Here is a 22,729-nt window from a genome sequence, read left to right as displayed (position 1 = left end):
ACACGCCCCAACTGCAGTGACTCAGGGATTTACAATGAGAAGGTAAAAAAAAAAGTCTGCCTGGAGTGTTACATTAAAAAAAACAGACGCATAGGTAGGCGACAATGCCCCATTTTATAATCATAGACTGTAGGTAAAAACCTTAACTTTCCTACATAAACCCAGAGGTCAGAGCTCAAGGTCAGCTCCATTTCATTGGCAGAGTGCTGATCATGGCTACTTTTACAAGGATGCTCCAGGTGCTCAACTTTTACCAGGAAAGCCTAAAGAAGTCACACTTAGTAACCCCACACACACCCGCCTGTCCTCCCACACCACTCGGTGAGCGTGTCCTGATATCTAATGAGCCCATGTGAATAATTCAGACTGCAACAGGTCTGGAGGAGGAAAAGGGAAGGCAGCCATGGTTAACTAGTCACAGTACAACAGTTTTATAACACATGCAAACACACATACACACATATTTAGAAAGACCTTTGCCAAGAGTACACAACCACACAGCCATCTGCTGGGACCTAAGGCCTTGGCTCCGCAGCTACAGGAACGATGATTGGTCCATTTCAGATTCTGACTGGTTGGGTGCCAAAAGAAGCATATACGCCCCAAAAATATATATATTGCTCTATACCAGAGAAATAACACACTGCTCAAAGCCCATTTAAGGTCAGGGAGAAGTTATAGGGGTAGGTTGTTACGTAAAAAGATAAGTTGTTACAAAACGCTTACAGAGGTGTTAAAGTGGTTATACGGTGGTTGCCATGTCTAAATGTATAGGGACATCCTTTTTTGTTTTTATTACAGCAATGTGTTGCTAGAAACACTATAAACACAAAGGAAGTAGCCACTTCATCTGTAACTGTGATCTTCCTGATTTACTTGTGTGGGAACATTTGATGGATGTCATCATCCTATACCCCCCCCCCTTGTTTGCAGTCTCTCTAGATGGTCAATTCTTCAATAAAAAAGGAAATACAAGCATACGTCTTTAATCAAACAGCCTTGTTAACATATTGATAAAATGATGTTATCATTGTGTCTGTTCTGAAATGTTCTGAAACTGTTGCCCAATCGTATTTGCAGGTGAGGTTCTGCATGTTGCATTAGGCCTGCATGGATAAAAAATAAAAAAACAGCCATTATTCCTCTTTTTCGTGTCAGTCTGGACCTCTACTTTAGAAACAATGCCTCTGCAACACGTGAGCCTGTTTGAGGAAGTATATATATATATATATATATATATACAGTATATATATATATATATATATATATATATATACAGTATATATATCATGCGGCTGCAATCTGTGTCAAAATAAGCACTCTGCTTTGGTATTTACCAAAACTTTTCTGCAGACCCTGTTAACACAGAGAGACAGACAAGATGTATCCTTTCAGAGTGTCCTTCCCCTCCTTAAGGATCCATCAGGCATTAGTCCCTCCTGTGCTCACTGGTGGTTAGGGTCAGGGAGATGGACGGCTGATACAGACTGGGTATCCGTGCTGTCACCCTATGCCAAGGGACGTCTCTCTTAATGCAAGAATGAGCAAAGCCTGCTTCTGTAGCATCTGAAAGCTGACGACTGGCCTAGAAAGTAAGCAACTGGAAATGATCTCTTCTCCTTGTCTGCACATGCTGATCCCAGCAGATGCAAACAAAGTAAAACTTTTATCTGGGGGGGGTGGGGGGCTTTGTGCCCCTAACTACCAGCTACAAACTCACAAAAAATACAAATCTGTGTGGAATTGTACTTGTGTCAGCAACATTGGACTGACACTTGGTGGGGGATGTCAACCGGGGAGGCCGGTTCCAGGGAAGAACCAGACGTGACCTTTAAACCCCCGGCTGGCTCGGCCGAGAGACAGAGTGCCTGTTGAGGAAGGTCCTTCTCGTCATCTTCTCAACTATGACTCGTCACCAGCCCCTCCGTGCGCATCCTATGAAGGCAGCTAATTCCAACGTGCACACAAAGGTTGGGTTCAGCTGAATGGCCTAAATGGAAGCAGAGCTCCTGGCCACGGCAGCTCAGGCCAGCTGAATGGTCCTCATTGTGTCCCCCATAGTCACAGCGGGGCGAGCAGAACTGAGTTGTTTTTTAGGGGGCCATTTGGCAGGCCTGTGTTCTTGTTCAAGCAACGCAGGAACAGGCATTTCCACTTGGGTCGAAGAAGCGCTTGGTACAGACCACGAAAAACGGTCTATCCGGTGATGACGACATGTTGCATGCATTCAGTCGGCAGTAAAAGTGTTTCACTTTCATTTATCACCAATAGTGGAAAACTGTGGTATGAGGCCCAGGCCCTCAGTCTATATACAGTCGTGCCATCTAAATTAGACACACGTTTAAAAAAAGACAATGATGGAAGTGGGCTAAATGGTAAACATATTCCTAAAGCAATACATCAGCTTTCAATATTCACTGAGACGAATTGCATTATTCTTACAATCATCAGTAATTAGCGTGTATATAAGCATGTATTTTGGTTATATAGAAATATAAAACTTTCACATGGAAAACAAACGACATATTTTGGTATTATTACCAGCCTGATTGACTTGTTTCTGCATTTGTATTAATAAAACTTTCAGTAATCACACTCCTAAAACAACCGAGCGTTAGGGTCAGCGTGGATAAGTGGACACGCAGCGGTCACAGCGCAGGACGCCACGCCATCACCTCACGTCCCCTCAGCCGGAGGAATGTGGCCCAGGTGGCGTGCAGGAGGACAAGGGGGACGCTGTCACTTGGATGTGACGGTTGTGTGTCAATGGTTGTGTAGAGCACAACAAGGGCCAACAGCTGCCCTGGCTGGGGGAGGGGTTGATTGCACTATATGCTGTGGATGAATGAATAGTTGAGATATTTGCAAACCACAATAAATAGACGCATCCATCAACCCCCCCTAAATCCACAGGGGCAGAACAAACATAGCGCACAACTGACACAGATCTCACACAATTTGTCCACGCGATTGAGGGCAGAGAAACTCACCACCAACAGAGCACGCAGGTAAACCAAGAGTCGGTTACATACACACACAAACATGTCCAAGGACATGTGTGTACATCTGTGTTGACCACTGAAGTCTCTCAGTGGGTTAATTACGGACAGTCAATTGTAACAACAGAGCAGAGGATGACCGAGGGCACGGTCATGACTCACTGTCTTTACTGCAATAAAACATTTATTTTTGCAGCTGAAACCATAAACACACAGTGAGAGTACATGGCCAGTGAAACATCGTAGTCACAGATGAGTCAAATGCCCCCCTCTCTGTATGGAGAACTATAAGCTAGGTGAAAGGAGTGGGGTCAAGCACTGATAGCAACCCTTGCCTGTGGTCATCCAGACAGCCAGCCACACACACACACAACTTTGGTTTTTGACATTCAATAAGTAGGCAAAAGAGGAGCTCCGTTAAAGAAACGCCTCTGTGCATCGACGTTTTGCCTGAAACTGTGTGAGATCCAGCAGACGCGAGTAAATAGATAGAAGCCCTTCTCGTCTTCTTCTTCTTCCTGCTGCTGCTGCTGCTTGTCATGCCCGGCTAGCGTGCGTGTCCACATCCTGTATTAGCTCAGCACACGCTAGCTTTGGTGCCTGACGTGAGCTCGCACTCGCGTATTGTAAGCTGTTAAGTGTAATAAAAGGGAGGGATAGGACCGGTTCACTAGATTGCTGGTTAGCCCAAACCGCCGAGACGCCGAGAGCTAGCTTGAAAATCTGCTATAGCATCCCCCCCTCAATATACACACACACACACACAGAAATCAGCTCCTGGCCCCCCTTGTCCCCTCGTCCCCTCCTTTACCTTCAGACAGCTCCAGATCCAACTCCGCCAATTGGTCTCTAACCTCTTTTGCCAGGGCGGACAAATCCACGCTGCGGTCGGCCATGGCTTCGCCGATAAACACGAGTGGAGTCTGGTTTAAAAGGAGCCGGCCAGGCCCGGTGTGAGTAGAAAAAAATTAATGTAAAACGCCCTCCCTCAAGACACAAAACAAGCATCAGAGTAGGAGAGACGGTCCATCCGCACGGCTGGCCCCTCCGCCATACTGTGAAAAACTCACCAACGGCAACGGGCGGTCACGTGACCCGCCTTTACTTCGCCTGTGCGTTAGGTCGCTGCATCCAACACACCGAAACTGTTGCGCCCCCTGGCGTCACATGGGCAGAAACACACACTCACACACAGACATAGAGACAAATTTAACTTAATCATGTTACCCTCTCAACATCTTAAACGCACAGTGGAATCGCTGTGGCTATTAGACTCTGGAAAAGTTTAACCTAATCATTTGGGAAAGATAACAGAAGTGTGTGTCAGGATTTTTCACCTTTAGAACCAGGCTGTGACTCGCCATGGTTGGAAAAACTACCAGAATTTCCTACTTGAACCAAAATGAAGAATTCACTGTACTTGTTTCACTGTGTGGGGCTTTCTACGTTTGGACAATTGATATTACACGTGTGATCACCCTAAGAACATTGACAAACTTCAAAACCGAATCACTTGTGCCAGCATAGGAGTGGGGCCTGCTGTTTGGTTCAATGGTGCAGTGGAAAAAATACAAAGTGGCATGTGCAGATTTTGGAGTTGCGACTAACAATAATTTCCATTTGTATGCTTTGCTTAAAAGTAGTTGGCCTGATTGACTGATCAATTAGTGGATTCATTATTTTTAGCTCTTGTAGGCTGTAATGGTCACAATAACCAATAGTCACAGTTCTATCTGACCCTGGTCCTACTTGAGATGAAGTACTTTAAATTGCGCCCGAGTTCATATTAAAGTACTTGAAAAGGCCGATGTGGCATTGTGACAGCAACCGTAAAAAAAACACACAATAAAAGCATTCCCTTCCAACCACTTTCTACGTAATTAGGGGCTGCTTACAAAAAGTTACGATTTTGTTTTTCTCAAAAGGAACGTGGACGTTGTCTTATAAAGACAACAAGCTTTAAAGCAAACTTGACGTGACAGTGTAATTGTAGGCTACTGTGTCACTTCGGTGACTTGAGCGCAGTACAAAAACTTCAGTTAAAAGCAGGGCCACAGGATTTGAAACTTACTGAGTGAAGGGTCCGGTCTCTAAATACACACCAAAGCTAAAATGTATGACAAAAACTTTTTACAAGAGAACTGTTAAGCTGTGATATTTTGTGTTTCTACAAGAACATGTAAAAAGATTTACATTATATTATTCGACTACTAATCTCACAGCTGAGTAGTGGCTTTGATGGACAATTTGGTTATTAAATGAAGGATCCTTCATCGTTCATAAATAACGTGGCTATTTCCTTATCCGTGACACATTTTGTATTTATGAACATGGTTCTGTCAGTGTGCTACAATGAGGAAAATGAAACTAGGATGAAGGTTTGATAACAATTGTCGTTATTAATTAACATTTTTCAACCTAGTTTCCACAATAAATATTAAAGTAAAGGAATCATAGCAGCCATAATTAGTCCATATAGTAATTAGTAACAATATAATCATGAAAGTCCATGAACGCTGTCTACTGACAACTATGAACAAAGCAGGCAGCATACCCAACCGAAAAAATATATCACTTTAACCAAAAACCTCATCTCTCCAGTTTCTGATTCCGTTTGATTGTTGAAAAAAACAACAAAACATTGTAAATATTAATTAAGTATGTATTTTCTTTAATTAAAACGGCAGCACTGTAAGTGTTCATAGTATTCCACTTGGACATGCATGGAAAAGTAAATATATTCATATAGTACAAATATGTACAGTACAAGGACAATTTTTGAAATGATCAGTCCAACAATGGGAGTGTGAAAAAACGTTAATATACTATGCAACTTTCAAATTGTTGTATTTATCTTTAAATTGCTCTTTTCACAAGAATTCTATGTAGCATTAATATGCCAAAAGACTTGTCAGTTGACTAACTAAAAAAAAAAAGAAACGAGAAAGACGGCCAAATTCTTCTTTAAAGATATTTAAAACAAATTTGATTGAGGGCAAATTATATTTTTCTTTAGAAAAACAAGAAACAAAAAAATAAAAATAAATCTTTGCGTTAAAGAAATTAGTTTCTATATTCATCAGTACAATCAGAAGCGTAATGACAAGGGTCGTATAGTGCTGAAAACAGCACACAACACAAGAAATGAGAGAAAAGGTGCCAAGGACATGAATTACATGGAAGCTAAATATGGTTTGACTTTTCCTTTCATATGAACAATCGTCTATAAGGGACTGCCAGCCAAATATAGCGCCAGCTCTGAAGTACAACAAAACGCTGGGGTCTCTTTGCAGGACAAAGGTTTCAGTGAAAGGTGAAGTTGCTCCGCACATTCTCATTAATGAATACAGTACAGATAGGAGAATCATGTGTTTTTCTTTTTTTAAAAGATCTGACGCCCCTAAAAAAAAATTTAAAAAGAGAAAATGCACAAACCACAAATGAACAGAACTACAAAGCAATTATTAAACTTGCATTCTTTTAGTGCATAAAGACATGCCCTCTAGTGACTGGACTGATATCTTATTTCTGATATCTCACATTTATATGACAAATGAAAAGACATACAGGAAGAAAATGAAGGAAAGGAAACTGCCTATTTAGGTGTTTATGAAGAAATATACCGATATCGTGGAAAATATTTTGGTGGGGTTCAGAAAGAAAGGGAACCATATGGTTACAGTACAAAGAACTAAACTGTCTTCTCCCTCAAAGCTTTTTCCAGTGAAGATGTCTTTGCTGCGTCGTTCCACCAGATGACAGGCAAGTATTAGATCGTTTTACATCCCTGAACACAGACTATTGGTTCAATTAACTGTACATTTTTAAGGCTTTGAGGAATCTCCACTGAGTAAATTACTTGTTCCTGTTCGATCGATTTTTATTTGATGAAAATGACAAATTGATACAAATAAACTTTTCAAAGGCTCCTTTGTTTTTTCACAGAGCCAACTGTGTTTTTGGGGAGTTATCAGAGGCACCGATGTGATTTTAAGGCAAAATCATCAGAAATTCTATGTGTGATTGAGTATAAGTGCCAGTAACAAGCTGACATATACTGTAGACTTTGTCACTCTAACCTTTGAGTCACAAAATACCAGTAAGGCCATACACTTCCTGTCCCAAGAACACGTACACGGTGGTCTTTGGGGATTCAAATATCTGATCTGTGGTCAGTATGGCTTGGTTTGGGTTTGGTAGAGAGCAGCGTGACCAGGTTCATCACACTTCCAACGAGCAGCAAGGATGTGCAACCATCCTGAAAAGTGTGAAAATAACAGTTACAGTAAGTCCGGGGCCCACACGGAGAAACAGTCACTGCAATAGTTTCATATTAAATGGAAAAGGCGTCCACTCACAAACCAATAAACAGTAAAACCGTCTGTTTTAGTCTAAAGTAAAAAGGAGGGGAGAGGTTGAGAACAAAACTGTTGCTATAGTACAACATCAATCCAATCAGGTTCTGGCTTTGTGGACTAATCTGGGACAATGTGCCAATCTCTTACAAAAAAGTATATAGCTGCACATGGCTGTATCAAGAACATAACACCCTAATAGTCACATGCTAACAATCCAGCTATTAACGAATCAGTTCAGGAGTAGGCAAACCACTATGTTGGGATGTACATATATATATATATATATATATGACAGAGCTTATTACACACACCGTTTATTAATTTTATACTAATGGGGAGAAATTGAGGTAAGGTATTTGGGTCCGTGTGGAGATCACCTTTTGGTGGAACCATTTAAAAGAGGTTTGAGTGAGTATTCAAGTCCACTGACGTCCAGACAACTACTGCATCTTTAGAGCCGAGGATGTACAGGGACGTATGGTGGGATGCCGTGTGTGGGTGTGTGCATGGCTAACAAGTCGAGGAGCACAAGGCACAATTCCCTGCTGAAAACACTGTGAAGTCTGTGCGTGTTGTTTGGTCTCTTGATTTGATCGAGAATGGTTATGCAACACCTAGTTTGTGAGAAGCTGGGAAGTTCATGGCTGCATACACTCAGAGTGATGCCGTCCTACAGTCCGAAGTAGAGTCAATTTGACTGGAGGTGGGGGGGGGGGGGGGGGGCACGGTGGATGTGAAGTTGGAGTCCAGCCCCTGTAGTCTATGGCAACGTGAACATGAAGCTCTCTCAAAAGTCTCAGTCCATTCTCAGAAGGCTGCTGCTGAGCTTCAGGCCACGGCTTGAATGCTCCACAAGAGGGTCAGAGAGAGCAGAGGAGCACAGCGAAAGGGCGAAGGGGAAGACAAGACATTTGGACTTCTCTACTGAAGCCAAGTTGTGAGGTGGGTGTGGGGGTCCGCTTCTCTTTTTTATCCCTGGGTGATGGTTTTTGTGCCAAGTCTGGGCGGTGGTGGCATCGCTCATCATCTAGCAGCAGATTGAGACTGTGCAGCCATGATAATGTGAGAGGGTCCACTCTCAGCCCTCTGCTGCTGGCCCATTCCTGCCAGCACGGACATAGCCATGGCCTCAGCTGCTGCCCTTGAGCTCAGGCCGTTGTGCCCTGCAGAGGGGCTGTGTGCCAAGGAGCTGTGCTGGATCACCGGGGCAGGGGACCCTGTGGGCTCTGAGCTGTCTTTCATGCTCTCTTCTACGGCTGCAGAAACAAGAAGACAACAGAAGATTTAAGACTTGTAACCATGAATAAAGTTGCAACCAGCTTAACTGAAAAGCTCTAGACATCATCTTTGTCTCTTAACGGTAACTTGAGAGTTCGGTCCTGAATATTAACAAGATAAACATGTGGGGCTAGCATAGGAGAAACATGGCGTTGTTTTAAGTTCACCTAGGTAGGCAGTCCTCTTCTGTAGGGTGGTCACAGGACAGTCCTTGTGGGCTAGCAGCAGCTGCTTTAAATGAGCCACTTCGTTCCGCAACAGAGACACCTCATTCTAAAAAAGGATAAAAAGTATATATATTATTTTTGACTTTTTAATAATTCATGCACCCAAAAGCAGAATTAAAAACAATCCTGAGTCAAATTATAGAGGCCATGCCAACTTGTATTCCCCCAAAAGATTTTTTATGTTTTTAGCTCCAGAGTGTTGGGTTTCACTGGAAGTGGTGGTCTGGAGTAAAAAACAACCCGCAACCACCAGAAAACACAAACATGTGGGACAAGTCCCACAGTCTAGAATCGTGTCAATTCAACGGTAGTAAAACATGCCCGTTCTGCCTGACACTGTTGGTAACCACGGGGCAAACTTCCGCAACAAGAAAGCCTTTCAACTGTGAAAAGTGAGTGTGACGATGCACAAACTGACACCGGACCTCCCGCGGGCTGCAGCCCCGCCCACGTACCGACAGCGAGACGTTCAGGGTGCAGAGCTCCTCGGCCTTCCTCTCCAGAGAGCTGACCCACTGTTTGCGTTTCTGTCTGCAGCGCGATGCGGCGGCCCGATTCCTCTCGAGGAACCGCTGCCTCCGTTCATCTGGGTCATCTTCTGCAGTCCGTCGCCGCCGCCCACCTGTCGGCTGTGCTGGAGATACCTGCAGGGAGAACAGGGTCGGGGGGGGGGGGGAAGAAACCCGACAGGCAGGGGAGGGGAGCGGAAGAAAGACAGAGAAGAAAAAAGGGAAGTTTGAGTCATAGTTTCATTATTTTAGTCAGAGCACGTTACAGTTATCTCACCACAAGAAGTACAGCCCACTTTTCTTCAAATACAACAGATGATATGCCATACATCAAATAGGGTTTAGCTCAGTTACTTTTGGGTGGATTTTCCAAATTGAAAGAACTTTGTTCTTGGACCTAAAGGTCACGCTGCATTCAGCTCCTTGACTGTCGGGCAACACGCTTACCTGAGGTTGAGCCGGTGACGGAGCATCAGGATGTTGGACCAGCAGCTGGCTCTGCTCTGCCCTCTGAGGTACCATGGGGCTGCCGCCCATGGCCATCATCCCCATGCTGTATCCTGACGGGCTCTGCTGGGACAGGGCAGCTTTCAAACGCTACAGGAAAATGATGATACGTAAAATCAATAACAATCACATGAGAAAACACAGCCTTGACCAACAGTGTTCACTGGGTAACGTACGCAAATTGATTGATTGAGATTGAATTGATTTATCTCCACAAAAAAAGACAAAGAAAGCAAGTTCAATAACATTAGCAAATAAGCACCAGGTTGTAAGCCTAACCCTATGTGTCCAGAATCTAAGTTGAACGTTTCCACAATAATCTATTTTAAGTGAACCCATATCCATGTCTGTGAGTTGGGGCCCAAAAACAGAACTCTTTGAACAAACAAAAAAATCATCTAGACAGCAGATCTTACACATTTGTGACTGAAGGAGCAAACAAGAGGTTAATTTGTATATCTTGTGATACTGTAAACAGTGACTGCAGTCGACACAGGGAATCTAAACATAAAGCTGCGTGTGTACTACGCAGCATCAACAAATCAGTACAAATGGAGTTGTGTTGTGCCGTCAAGGCTCTTAAACAGACAGCCAGCAACACTGAAATCTTGGTGAGCATCTTGTGTTTGCAGCATGTCCCGCTCTGCTCGGCAATCGCTTGCTCTACTCTGCAACTTATCGGACAACTCGGCGTGGGAAATGGGAAGCTAAGCCCGTCGACCAGAGAAATCTCTCTGGAGGAGAGCTCTGCTTCAGTGAATCAGTGCACAGGTACAGAAACGGAAGAGAGGAAGGATTGTTGGGATATGTTTTGTTTCACGAGGCTATCATAACAACTGCTTGTATATCTGAAGTCCGAGGGCATCTGGTTTCTCTTTTTGAAGGACAGATACAGGCTCCTGCCATCTGCTGGTATGGAGTTATTTAAGTATGGTGCAAGCTCCCAAGAAAAGCAACAGGCTTTGAAGAAAATGTTACATAGTGGCCAAAGCATGGAGCTAAAATTTCAGGGTCCATCACGTGATTCAATTGGACCCAAACACCAATTCACCTCATTCGAAATCAATCATTTGAATAGCCATTAATTAGATAATCCAGTTCTAAATGTAAAGATCACTCAACAAAACACAACAACAGTACAAAAACATATTCTCCTTATTTTCCTTCCATCGTTCATGTGAGACCGAGGCTGGTAGGAAAAGGTTAAAGGAAACTCGATGGATGAGGAGGATGGACTGAAGGGCCGGGGTTTCTTTCTTCTTAAAACTAAAGCGCTAAATGTTTCCAAACATATGTGTGAGTTGGCTGTTGGCAGTATTCTGCGTGTGTTCAAGAGCTACTTATAGGCCAAGAAACAGGCCATGTGAGATGACACAACAGTCAGCCCTGGTCCGAGTTCTTTGATGTTGGATCGGTAGGCCTTAAGCGTGTCAAAAACAAGTAACTGCAGTAGAAAGTCTTATGATGAACAAGCCTAGGCAGAGCAGAGAAAGGCTGGAGGGTGAAGGAGGAGACAAGAAGAACAGATAAAGAGATAAAAATAACTATCTATTGCTGACCATCTTGGCCTCTGAGTGGATGCTGTAGCCAGAAGGGGAGTTAGAGCCGCTGCTGCTGCCGCCTCCCAGAGGAGGACCGGGGATTCCAGGAATGTTGGGTACCATGCTCATGGTTCTCGCCAGCTGGAGACAACGTAAGAGGCACAAACACACATGTTTTCACAACGTGAACCAACACGTTTGTTATAAACATTTATAGACCGTTGGTCTGCCTTACATTGATGACAGAGGGAATCTGTATCGGACCAGGTAGCACTGGCACTGCCTGACCAGACGGAAGCATCATCATGGGGTAGTGGCTGGTTGGAGAACTAGACAGGCAAGAACAAGAAGTTCAGTCATGTTGGTCTGAATTGAACAGTATTCTCAGCCCCAGCTGTTTTTGTGACTAAATTACTTTTTGAGTTAAATTCTCAAAATCTCAAATCGCACAGAATCTTTTCTTTCATAAATAAATACTGGTCTAAGCCGTGAATAAAAAACCACAGTGTAGATATTACTACATAAACAAGACAGTTTTTTAATGCAAAATATGTAAGATCACTTATGAGGAAGTGCATTAAAGTGTGCAGTCCAAAAACCGACAAAGCACCGCCTGCACCCCAGACACGCCGAGTTAGAAAAGAATCCCTTATTTCTGTATTCGTTGCATTTGCAATAATGTTTCCATTTGCAAACAGAGGACAGATGTTGGACTATTATCCCACAGAGGAGATTTCCAAAGTAACGAGATATTTAGGCCGATGGCAGTGTGGGCTTCTTGCCATGCAGCAAAGGAGTCTCAATGATGGGAGATAATCAAGGGAGGTTGCTTGGGACAGGCGAGATGAAAATGTGGTTTTATTCAAGAGCTTTAAAGCTACCTGGGGCCAATCAGGTTTAAATGGCTTATCAGAAGTCTTTACTTACCCCAGAGTTCGATTGGAAGGTGGTGCCTGTGTGATGACAGAGGTGGGTGACGGCATGGTGGGCTGAAGCGCATCAAAGCCCAAGTGTAGTGGGAGGGAACCTGGACGCACGATAGTCGGGGTGGGGCCTGATATTCTGGGTGGCGTGTCCTTGGAGAATAGAGGCATGGCAAGTTAACAGTAGGAGGATCCACCCTCTTCCCTACACACCCGTGTAATACCTTCTCCTCCCATTCTGTCCTACCTTCCCTCTAACCAGAGGCTCGTAGTAGTTCTCCGAATCGCCGGAGTAAGAGTCGGGGCTGCTTGGTGGCGAGGAGTCAACCTCTACGGGTTCCTCTTCCTTCACCTTCACGTCCGATGCCGTCTGCATGCTCATGTCCACGGCCCCAGAGTTGGGAGCAGGGAGCTGAGGAAGACAGAGACAAGTGAGAGAGATGAAGAGTATGAGTTCAAGTGACTTATCAAACAGAAGAGAGTACATTACATTTTATATGAAGATTATATTTAGCACACAAACCAAACAGACACAGAATCAGTTAACAGTGATATGTGCAATTAAACACATGGATCTATGTAAATCCTCACAAAAAAAGGTCACTGTAACAGTTTAAATTGTACTGATGAATGCCCAAAGCAGCAATCCTTGAAATCAAGCCTTTTTTAATCAAATGGTGAGGTACAAAAAGGAGGAAGAACAAAAATATTTTTTCACAATGTCTTTCTGTCAATAAAAGTATAATAAGGAATTATTGGTCAAATCTTAAACCCCATGTCTTTCTTACTGCGTTCTTTGCTTTCTTGTCCTCGTCATCCTGGTCGAAGGAGTTTGCCAGCTCATTGAACAGACCGACCTCCTCGCAGTTCTTAAGGAAGCGGGTGGGAGTAGGTGTCTGGTCTGGCAAAACGCAACAAACACAGATAATTATTCAAAGTGTTGCTTTCGCGCTCAGCATTAAATATAGAAACCATGTCATAAACGTGTCAATGGAGCTGCTATCCTTCAGATTGTGCTGATAGTGTTGGAGCACACACATATTGAGGTACGCTATGGATAAACATGCCGGGAGGGGATTGTTTAACAAAGTGGAGGAGTCACGCTGTGGTTTTGTTTAGGAAAGAAAAGAATACCTGCAATAATAACAGAGTCAGTCCTGGCCGGTCCAAATTTCAGTGTCATCTCATGCTTGTGTTTGTGTACAGCCAAGTGGTCCTCATTGGTAAACCTCTGGAACAAGTGAACAAGTAGAAAAGAGGGGAATTACAAGAAGTAGCCGATGGGTAATTGTCTAACTTGTTCTGGTGACTCGAGGAAATAGCCTATGCCACACTAACCCAAATGTCAAATTGCGTAATTGCAATAATCACAGACAGATAAATGCCTTGGAGAAACAGCCCAACACATGCAGCCTTCACTTAGTGACAAACCACAAAGAGCACTGGTGGTGTACAGTTCCTTATGTCTAGAATCCTTCAACGGGCCCATCATAGCTGCAGGACACGGGCTCAAATATCTTCACACGAATTAAGAAATGCATAGAAAAGAAAAGGGGCTTATTTGTCAAAAGAACAGCAAACAAGCCGACGCGTTGCTGCAAATGCAAGCGTACGTGTTCAACCAGTATGTGTTGAAAAGTGTCTGACGCTTGACGTGTGCCCATGTGCTACTTCCTCTCCGCTGTCCACAGAGGAGGCCGTAGGGGGTCTGGCGCTTATGCAAAACCGGACCTCCCGGAGGTAGAGCTCCGAGAGCCGTCGTCTACTCGTCTCAGACGCGCCACTTCTTCTTTGGAGAATCAGTCACAGAGACGTGGGAGGAATCCTCTTGGCTCGGGTACCAGCCTATTCACCATGCGCCGCTGCCTATTTCGGGAGTTGCGTTGCAGTTGCGAGTTCATACGTGAGAGAGTGAAGTGGAAACACAGTCAAGTGTCAGGGGGCTTATTTTTAGCCTCACCAATACAACACATTTGTCTCTTTCCTCTGAACCGGGCGGCTGGATCTTGCAGAGGAAACTATCTCCAACTTAATCCCCCCTATAGGAGATACTGGCATCAGGGATTTCCCCCCTCCACAGAGTAGATGCAGGGTATCAGATTCTAAAAATGGGTGGATGTTATTATTGTTGTTGTTAACTTGGTAAAAAGGAAAACCCTGAGCAAAGCCAGGAGTCAATCATCCGTGTTCTATTACGGGCATGATTCAGACTTTCCTGGTAGACAACTGTTGCTCGTAAAGGGCAGGAGGGAAACGGCATTTGGACATAAGGTGCTTGTGCCTTAATGTACACAAATAAACATCAAAATAAATGCTGCACATGTCTCAGCCTGGATCATTTCTTTAATACTCATCTAATCAAACGTTTGTGTTCGACAATATTTAAAGACGCACTGATCAATATCATTTATCAGGGGGGGGGGGGGGGGTAGAACTCTCTATGAAGCAAAAAAGAACCACAAAGTACGACTTTCAACCACAGTGGCGAACAGAACCATTTGTTGTGATTCAAAGAGAAAACTGTTCTGTTATTTGTTTTCGCAAAGGTCATTGAATAATACCATGCACTACCAAAACAATAAGAGCCAACCAAAAGATAAACTCCAGTGGTGGTGCTGGTGCAACCAACTGAGAGAGTTGGTCCGGAGCTCTGGAGTGTGTTGTTAAATGGGCGGCTTGTTGCATCTGTCGATCGATGTCCACCTGCTTTCAGCAAAGCAAAGTGTGCGCTACCTGTCCAACAACTGAACACACACACACACACAAGCAGGTGGCGAGCACTGTTAGCTCATTGACATAGTGTTGCATTTAGCAGCTTCACAGTCAGATGTTTCACTCGGGAGAGTCCAAAAGAGATGGAATCCTAGATTTGATGGACCATAGATGAAGGATGATGTTGCTCTATGTAAACAGGCAACTGTTTGCCAACCGCACCACCGGGACATTTGTGACACACGCGTTTTACCGCACTACACATATGTTGATCAAACCGCAAATCCCATGTGCAACAGATCGCTTCTGATCAGAGAATGGAAGACGGCTTATGAAACACAAATATTTATAAACCACATGAAGCACTTTCTTTCCCCACCCCATGAGAGAGCCTCCAGCACGAGCTCTGAGCATATCGCACACAAATAAACACAGCATCGGACGTCTGATTCAGCACACAAGACATGATGAGTCCTCTGCTGAATAATCATGGGTCCTGAAACAAACTCTTTTTATTTGATGTGCCGAGATATAAGGGCCGAGCTCCGTTACTGGCGTGTGAGAGCACAGCTGGCACCCAGCTGAGTCACTGCCAGGGCAGAAAGCGCTGTCTGCAGGCGCTAGAAGTCAACGGCGACAGGTTGAAACGATAACTGATTACTCACTGGAGCTTCCACTGAGTCACCAGTGAAGGAGACGTCTCATGAGACAGCGTGCTCATTAGAATGCTATTTGAAGTCTTAACAGCTTTTCTTTTCAGTTCTCTCATTGTATAGGTACGGTTTGAATCTAGGCAGTGTCTTTTCAAGTGACACATTTAAAGTATCATATCATTGCATTATAATGAGTTACAGTAAAACTGCTGGAAAGCACTGACATATGCCACATTAGCACACACGTGCACACACCGGACGGCCCGGGACGAGGATGGATCAGACTCACCTGTCCACAGCCGGGAGCGCTGCACACAAAAGGTCGGTCGTCCCCCATTCTTGCAAAGAGCTTGCAGTGTAACTGTGGGAAAGGAGAAGAGGAGAACATTGCTGGTGCTTTTTCTTGATTTCGGGAAGTGGTAAATCCTGAAAACAACAAGAAGCGTGGATGCCGATGCCCGTTGTCTTTAGTCTGAGCAGGAAGCTAAACGCTATTAAAAATAACCCCGGTGAGGAGGAAAACATGCACAGAGGCAGCAAGACCAAGTTTCCCTGGTGATACTTTCTTCACACAGGGGGGGCTTCTGGTTGGCGAATGGGAAGCAGCTCACGCACTCACTCACTCTCACACACACACACACAAACACACACACAGACACACACACACACCAGAGAGCGAGAGAGAGAGAGAGAGAGAGAGAGAGAGAGAGCAACAGCTACCGTTCACACTAAGACTCCTCCCTCTCCTCCGGTCTCATTCTCCCTCGTTTCCAATCCGTCCGTCTGCCATCGCCACGCCCTCTCCTCACCTCTTTAGCACCTCCCAACCTTTTACCTCATTCACCTGTCTGTAAATCAGCTGTTTCTCTCTGTGACCTCTCACAAAAATTCAAAGAAGCGGCTACATTGACGATGACCGGACAGCGTGCCTCACTTTTACTAGCATTTCTTAATTAAAAAATAGTTTGTACTGTATGCAAGTTAACAACGGAGAACAGGTGTTATTAGAGAGAGAGGTATTTGTGTTCAGTCCAGGAAACATTTCAACTATTTCTATTGTTTAATGTTAGTTAGCTAAAATAATGAGTTATATTGTTTTATAATATTATAATGATGTACATCCAACATCTACCTTTGCTAGCTGGTTTCCAGGATGAATTACAATGTACATTTAATATGAATTAACAGAAACAGTGAATAATGACGCTGCTGGATAGTATGTACTTTGTAAATATTAAATTGTCACATTTAACCCTAAAATATTTCCCTTTCCATGTTGTTCACTTCTGATTTGTTGTTATTAATTTCAGTACAGTTCAGTACCACTACTTTCAGTAGGTCAAATTTACAATTGCTTTTCCTTTTCATTTTCCAGCCAACATTAGTTGTAATAACAGATACACAGGCGGTTAGCATTGTCGGGAATTTGAATGCACTTCCGAAGCTCAGGACTAAAATCCAAATACCACATCCCTCTCTCACTGAGTAATGCTAATGTCAAGAGGCAAATATGCACATACTTATGTTTGGTTTCTTCTCCTGTTGTGTCTGCAGCTTCAGCTCTCCCCAGAGAATAACTGCACACGCACACACACACACACACACACACACACACCTCCCATCGCAAACTAACTTCACCAAAGCGCCCTGAATGACACTCAACGTCACACTGTGACCTTTACAAAACTAACTTGCTCATTGAGTCTCTATCGGGGGAATGGCGAATGGTGATGTGGTGGACAAGTGGCCCGAAGTGACTTCTGGCAGCTTTTACTCAACGCTTTCCATACACGTGGAAACCTTTCAATAATCAGAAGACTAAGACTACTGCGGAACTTAACTTACGGAAACACATTCATAAGCAAATGAGTGGGACTTTTTTAATCATGTTCATTAAACCGGCCTGCGCTTAATCAAATATCATATGTATAGCTATTCCACAAGCTGGAAAGTAGTGTAACATAAGGGACTTGTAGACCACATGTTGTACCTACAACACCGATGGAGCACGGGGCCTCCCATTATTGAGTGGGACAGATTATTCATTATGTTGGCGAGGCATAAATGTCTGAAAGTTTTCCCAGTGTTGAAGTCAGTACATTTTCCTCCTTCCTCCCTCTATTTCCCCCTTTGCCGAGGACAGCTGCCCCTGAGCCAACACATGATTACTGAAGCCGTGCACTGAAATACAACGCTCTCCCATGACGGCAGGCCAGTAACAGGCCTCACCGTTGTGTCTCTCAGTTCGATGCTTTCACCAAGGGAAGGGGCATGCAGCGCATTTTGCAGGGGAAAAGCCCCGTACCCTCTCTGTGCAGATCAGGTGGCCGATAACGAAGAGCTGTCGGATTTCATCCAGACATGCCGTGCTCTGGAGAAAGGCAACAGGTTGGTGCCAGGACCCTCACAAAATGTTCCCAATCCGTTGAGTCTATTTGGGCAGAGAGGTGTCTGCAAACGCGATGCTCCGTCTAGCTCGTTATACCGAGGGTGTGGACCGTGTGGGGAAATGGACACATCTGGCGTGAGGAGTGGGAACACATTTCAGAGTTTACATCTTACTAACGACATGCTAGACATTAACTTGGCCGGCTGGCACCAAGAAGAAAAGTGAGATTTGATTTTGTGGGAAGTCCACCGTGTATTTCAGACGACGGTTGGAAAATGAAATTTGTTTTCATAGCTGCTCCAACCAATCTACAAACCTGATTAAAGCACATGCGGTACATCTTTTATCTGTGTCTGTTGCACGGCTTCTTAACAAGTCTCTCTTGAACGAATACTGTAGCACTTTGTCTAATCATTAGCAAAATTCAGAAAGCGAGTAATTTACTACTTTGACTGTCAGTAGTGTCTCACTTGGAATAGAATCTGAAGAAAATAAATGAGTTTACGGCATACGTTTTGCTACACTTATTAAAGCACAGCTTCATCTGTGTTTGAGACAACAAGTGTGTCTGCTAGTTACATTAGTGATGCAAGTCATTGATATTCATTACAGGCACGGATATTGAGTTCACCTATTTTGCCACTATTTTTTTCATCCAAGGTGGCATGCGAGCAGAGTGCTCTGATTCCTGTCCCTCTCATTGAACTGCTACCAAAGTCCCAACGTTAACTTGGATTTCTCCGACTCAGCAGGTGTCGGGGAATGAGTTGCAGCTATAATCAGCCGCAGCCATGTAGTGTTTGATGCCGCCTGCTAGGAAACTGACTAAACAAACCGTATTAATAGCTCGCACTGCAGCCATAACGTTGGAATCTGAGGCTTGAATTGCCAACGGGTAGGGGAGACCCGACAAAAAGAAAAAAAAGTGAAGGGGGGGGGGGGTGGAAAGGGAAAGGGTGAAATAACTAAATCGGTTGGATATTTATGAATTGCAGGATCGTGGATATTTGCTGGATCAAATGTGAGGTCCTTTCAATGTGGGCTGTGGGTTTCGGTGACCAGAGAGATCTAGGCTATAGCTGGATGTGGGTAACGGACAATATTTATTAATGTAGGCCAAGCAAACCAGAGATTTGGTAAGCAGAACAATTTCAATTATATATCTTGAATATATCTGCATGACTAACAAGACACTAACGCTAAATCCATTCAGAGCAAGCAGACAATGCAGGAAAATATATGATGCTTTCTAAAATTAAATTAAAATACTGTGTTGAAATGAATCTGCAACTTTTATAAATATTTGCCAAGAGTTTTTGGCTTGTCACTTGATGGTTTGTGTCTCAAGTCTGCTCAGCCTCCGGTGCGGACATTAATTTGACTAAAAACTTCATGCTTAATCTTCCATAACATGGTAAATATAATACATAGTTAACAAACCAACAATTTAATGGATCCATTTCAAATTACTCTCAGCCTAATGCACACATTGCATGCATATATCTCGGGACCATGTGTAATAAGGGGATATTGGTTAAGTTGAATAACAATTCAAACTTATATAATTACTCAGAGTGGATCAAAATGCTTGGTGGGACAAAACAAGGCTACAATTTTCTCTGTAAGTGTAACTCAATGTGATGGAATGAGGTACAACTTTGCCAAAAACATGTCCTACATTCCTAATGAAGGTGTTGACACGCACGGGGATGCTGATCCTGCTCAAATTGCTATACTATGGATATTATTATTACTAGATACTTTCGTTTCTTTAATCGCTCTTCTTGCCTGGACCCCGATCATCAACACACTTTATTCTACCGCCAAAAAACAGACAGGGAAATGTTCTTCGTTTGGTTTCAGCCACGAAGAAAGAGGGCGATGTCAAACAGAAATTCCCAAAAGTTTTTAAAAATTGTAGTTCCTTTTTCCATACAACGCCGACTGCCCTGAAAAAAAGTTTCTCTTTTCAGCCTTCATTAACCGTCTGGCGACATACGGGCACACTTGGCCCCGCCTTTTCCCGTAACAGGACCACCTTCTCTCTTCAGCGATTGGCTGCAAGCGCGTCAGTCAACGGTATCTAACGTATGCGACGCTCAGGACCCTGTCAATAACATTAGCTAGCTGAATCTCATTGGCTTAAACGCCCGAAATCAACTTTTAGTCTCTACGAAAAACTAATGGCTAGCTGGTGTGGCTAACGTTAACAACAGGCCGAAGGCACATTCAAAACGTGTAATACCAGCGCTACTACCACTTTCAACGATGACAACGAATATACATCCACACTATTTGGGTCATTTCTACTGCAGCGTTGGTTAAAAGGCGTTAACAGTCAAATTCACAGAAAATAAATTAGTTAGGTTGAGTTAGCGGACTGACACTTGAGTGCAAGGCAAGACACTGGGTCCGAATGAAGCGCTGGAGCCGCAACAGTTTTGGCAATCACATATGTGTGCAGTTCCGGCCGTTGAAGACACGGAAAGGGGCACAGCGAGCGCTACTTTGCCACATTTAAGTATAGTCAACATACCTGTGCGAAATTTAAAAGGTAATAAAGTGTTTACAAACTCACCCTTGCGCCCCTCGCTGTGGCTCCCCTCTCCTCTCCTCTTGGAATTTGACACTCCCCTCGACGTCAAGTCATCGCGAGAACTCAGCTCAGTTCTCGCAGCCATATGTTAAGAAATGGATCCTGAGAGGAAAAGCTTCAGGTTTTACAGGAGAGTCTCCCGGAGCTTGGACTTCTTTCACATAAATGTACTTGTGACATGGCATGTACATTGCAGCAGTACAGATAGACAGATATAGATATAGATACAAATAAGCACGTTGTGTCCTCTACAGGTGGTAGACCTGTCTTAATCTATCAACATGTGTAACGCCATCGAACAAACTGCCAAGGCGCCATGTTTGCCAGCCGTCAATACACGTTTTGGTATGTTGGCGCTGAAATTCCTAATCAAGTCACATAATTATATTGATCATTTATAAGGCATTGTATGTGGCCAATGCTGTAGCTTACATTATAGCTGTTTTGAAGACTAAAGTGGCAAAACAGTCCACTATAAAATAAAAAACAAGGCATTTCATGCTATATTAAAATGATCAAATCAGCAGTCTTTCAAAAGGTCCTTTACACATTTGAAATACATTTGAAAAATCCCACTTCATACTGTCTCCCCTAATAAGGAAGTTAACATTTACTAAATTGAATTGGAGTGTTTTCATAGTTTGATAAAATGTGTGTTCCTAAAGCAGATGAGGGCATATAAGGATGTGGTCCTTATTAAGATCTTAAAAATTGATAATCCACTTTTTCTAATGAAGCTAATTAAAAGTTTGGGTTGTCATTGGGGGAGTTTCTCATCATCAGACCCAAATAAGAAGTTTAAGAGAGGGTACTATATGCTGTACACGGAGGATGAATATTGTTACTAAGTCAAAATGGTTGATGAAATCATTTTTTCTTTAGTAAAATCTCTGTTTTGTTTGCTGTTATGAGTCACAATCACATGGAGAAAGACATTATAATTAAACAAATACATGAACATAGAAAAGGAGGGGAGTCTTTTCCTCTCTTATTGTGTGTTCCTTCCTGACATTCTCACCTATTCGCTCTCCTTGGAAGTGGACGTCCTGATTGTGGTAGTAAAATGCAGCCTGGTGTACAAGCCTAAAACAATAGGCCAAAATAATGTAAAAATATATTGCAATGGTTGAACTTGGAACTGTACCAAATCAGTTGGAAAAATTGCATAATAAATTAAAGTCCAGCCATCTGATGTAATCTACAGGAAGTGTTATGTAACATCACAATTTTTCTCCAATTTTCAAATTACACAATGAGATGCTTTCAGAAGACAATAAAAGTCAGTTCAGAGACAGAGAGACTCCCAGTGGAGAAGTTTAGAACTGACGGTGCAAGGAAAAGTTGTTTGCTTTTGCTAAGTCACCACAGTTTTTCTACAAAGCAAATACAGCTGAAGCTGTTGATACACAAGTATAAAATATATCTCAGAACCAGCGGCATTAGTCATGATGGTACATTTATGGTGTCGTTTCTCATATTTGAGCTTCCTTCCACAAATGAGAACGTCAGGGATTTGGGAACGCGTGTGTAGTTAAGTTGTTATAATGTAGTAAGTGATTACAGCTCTATTTGATACTAATCAATGACGAGGAGTCGCAATTTGATCATTGAGCATTTTCATCACTCTTTAAATATGACGTTGTATGTTACTTCTGCTTTTAAAACAAAGGTTTATCTTAAGTGGGAAAGCAGAAGTGGGCATGTCCTTACATCAGACTGGGAGATTGACGTCAAAACATTACTGTGATGTTCCTCCCAGGTGTATGAAAACTATTCATTTCAGCAGCATTTAGAATCATTCGCTTGTTTGGTATTCAAGGGAGAAATAGAGCCGTTCCTGATGACTCAATTACATTAAAGTTTGGTTTCAGGATCCTACGGTTTGTGCGTGCTGGTTCACCAAAAGTCGCCTCCTTCTTGGAACACATTAATATAATGGAGCCATTGTTCAGGTCTTCAGTGACACCTGGGCTTTTACTGCTGCATTCAAAATGTCTGCTGTGAAAAAGGACAACGCAAATAAAACTTCAATCTGAT

General features: G+C 43.3%; 2 protein-coding genes across 5 annotated transcripts in view; both read right to left on the bottom strand.

Annotated features, from left to right (window-relative positions):
* dip2ba (disco-interacting protein 2 homolog Ba) overlaps positions 1 to 4,071 on the bottom strand; it is a 31,087-nt gene extending 27,016 nt beyond the window's left edge. For both annotated transcript variants that reach the window (XM_062564418.1, XM_062564420.1), the window contains exon 1: positions 3,811 to 4,071. In XM_062564418.1, the coding sequence (XP_062420402.1) occupies positions 3,811 to 3,895 (85 nt within the window). In that variant the 5' untranslated portion in view covers positions 3,896 to 4,071. The remainder of the gene's footprint in view (positions 1 to 3,810) is intronic.
* A 3,213-nt stretch (positions 4,072 to 7,284) lies between these two features.
* On the bottom strand, positions 7,285 to 20,771 carry atf7a (activating transcription factor 7a). 3 transcript variants are annotated; one of them, XM_037479588.2, is made up of 12 exons: positions 20,675 to 20,771; positions 15,997 to 16,068; positions 13,477 to 13,573; positions 13,131 to 13,243; positions 12,590 to 12,754; positions 12,347 to 12,495; positions 11,655 to 11,748; positions 11,438 to 11,560; positions 9,819 to 9,968; positions 9,318 to 9,506; positions 8,803 to 8,908; positions 7,285 to 8,613 (listed from the first exon to the last, which is right to left on the bottom strand). In XM_037479588.2, the coding sequence occupies exons 2-12, from the start codon at positions 16,042 to 16,044 to the stop codon at positions 8,381 to 8,383; spliced, it is 1,467 nt and encodes a 488-aa protein (XP_037335485.1). In that variant the 5' UTR covers positions 16,045 to 16,068; positions 20,675 to 20,771; the 3' UTR covers positions 7,285 to 8,380. The 3 variants fall into 3 exon arrangements, with proteins under 3 accessions (XP_037335485.1, XP_037335486.1, XP_037335484.1); XM_037479589.2 differs by having other exon boundaries at positions 9,819 to 9,941; XM_037479587.2 differs by lacking the exon at positions 20,675 to 20,771 and having other exon boundaries at positions 15,997 to 16,381.
* Between the last annotated feature and the right edge of the window lie 1,958 nt (positions 20,772 to 22,729).

The sequence above is a fragment of the Pungitius pungitius genome, chromosome 1 (assembly GCF_949316345.1).
Source record: "Pungitius pungitius chromosome 1, fPunPun2.1, whole genome shotgun sequence".
Classification (NCBI taxonomy): domain Eukaryota; kingdom Metazoa; phylum Chordata; class Actinopteri; order Perciformes; family Gasterosteidae; genus Pungitius; species Pungitius pungitius.
This window is presented reverse-complemented; position numbering and strand designations above follow the sequence as displayed.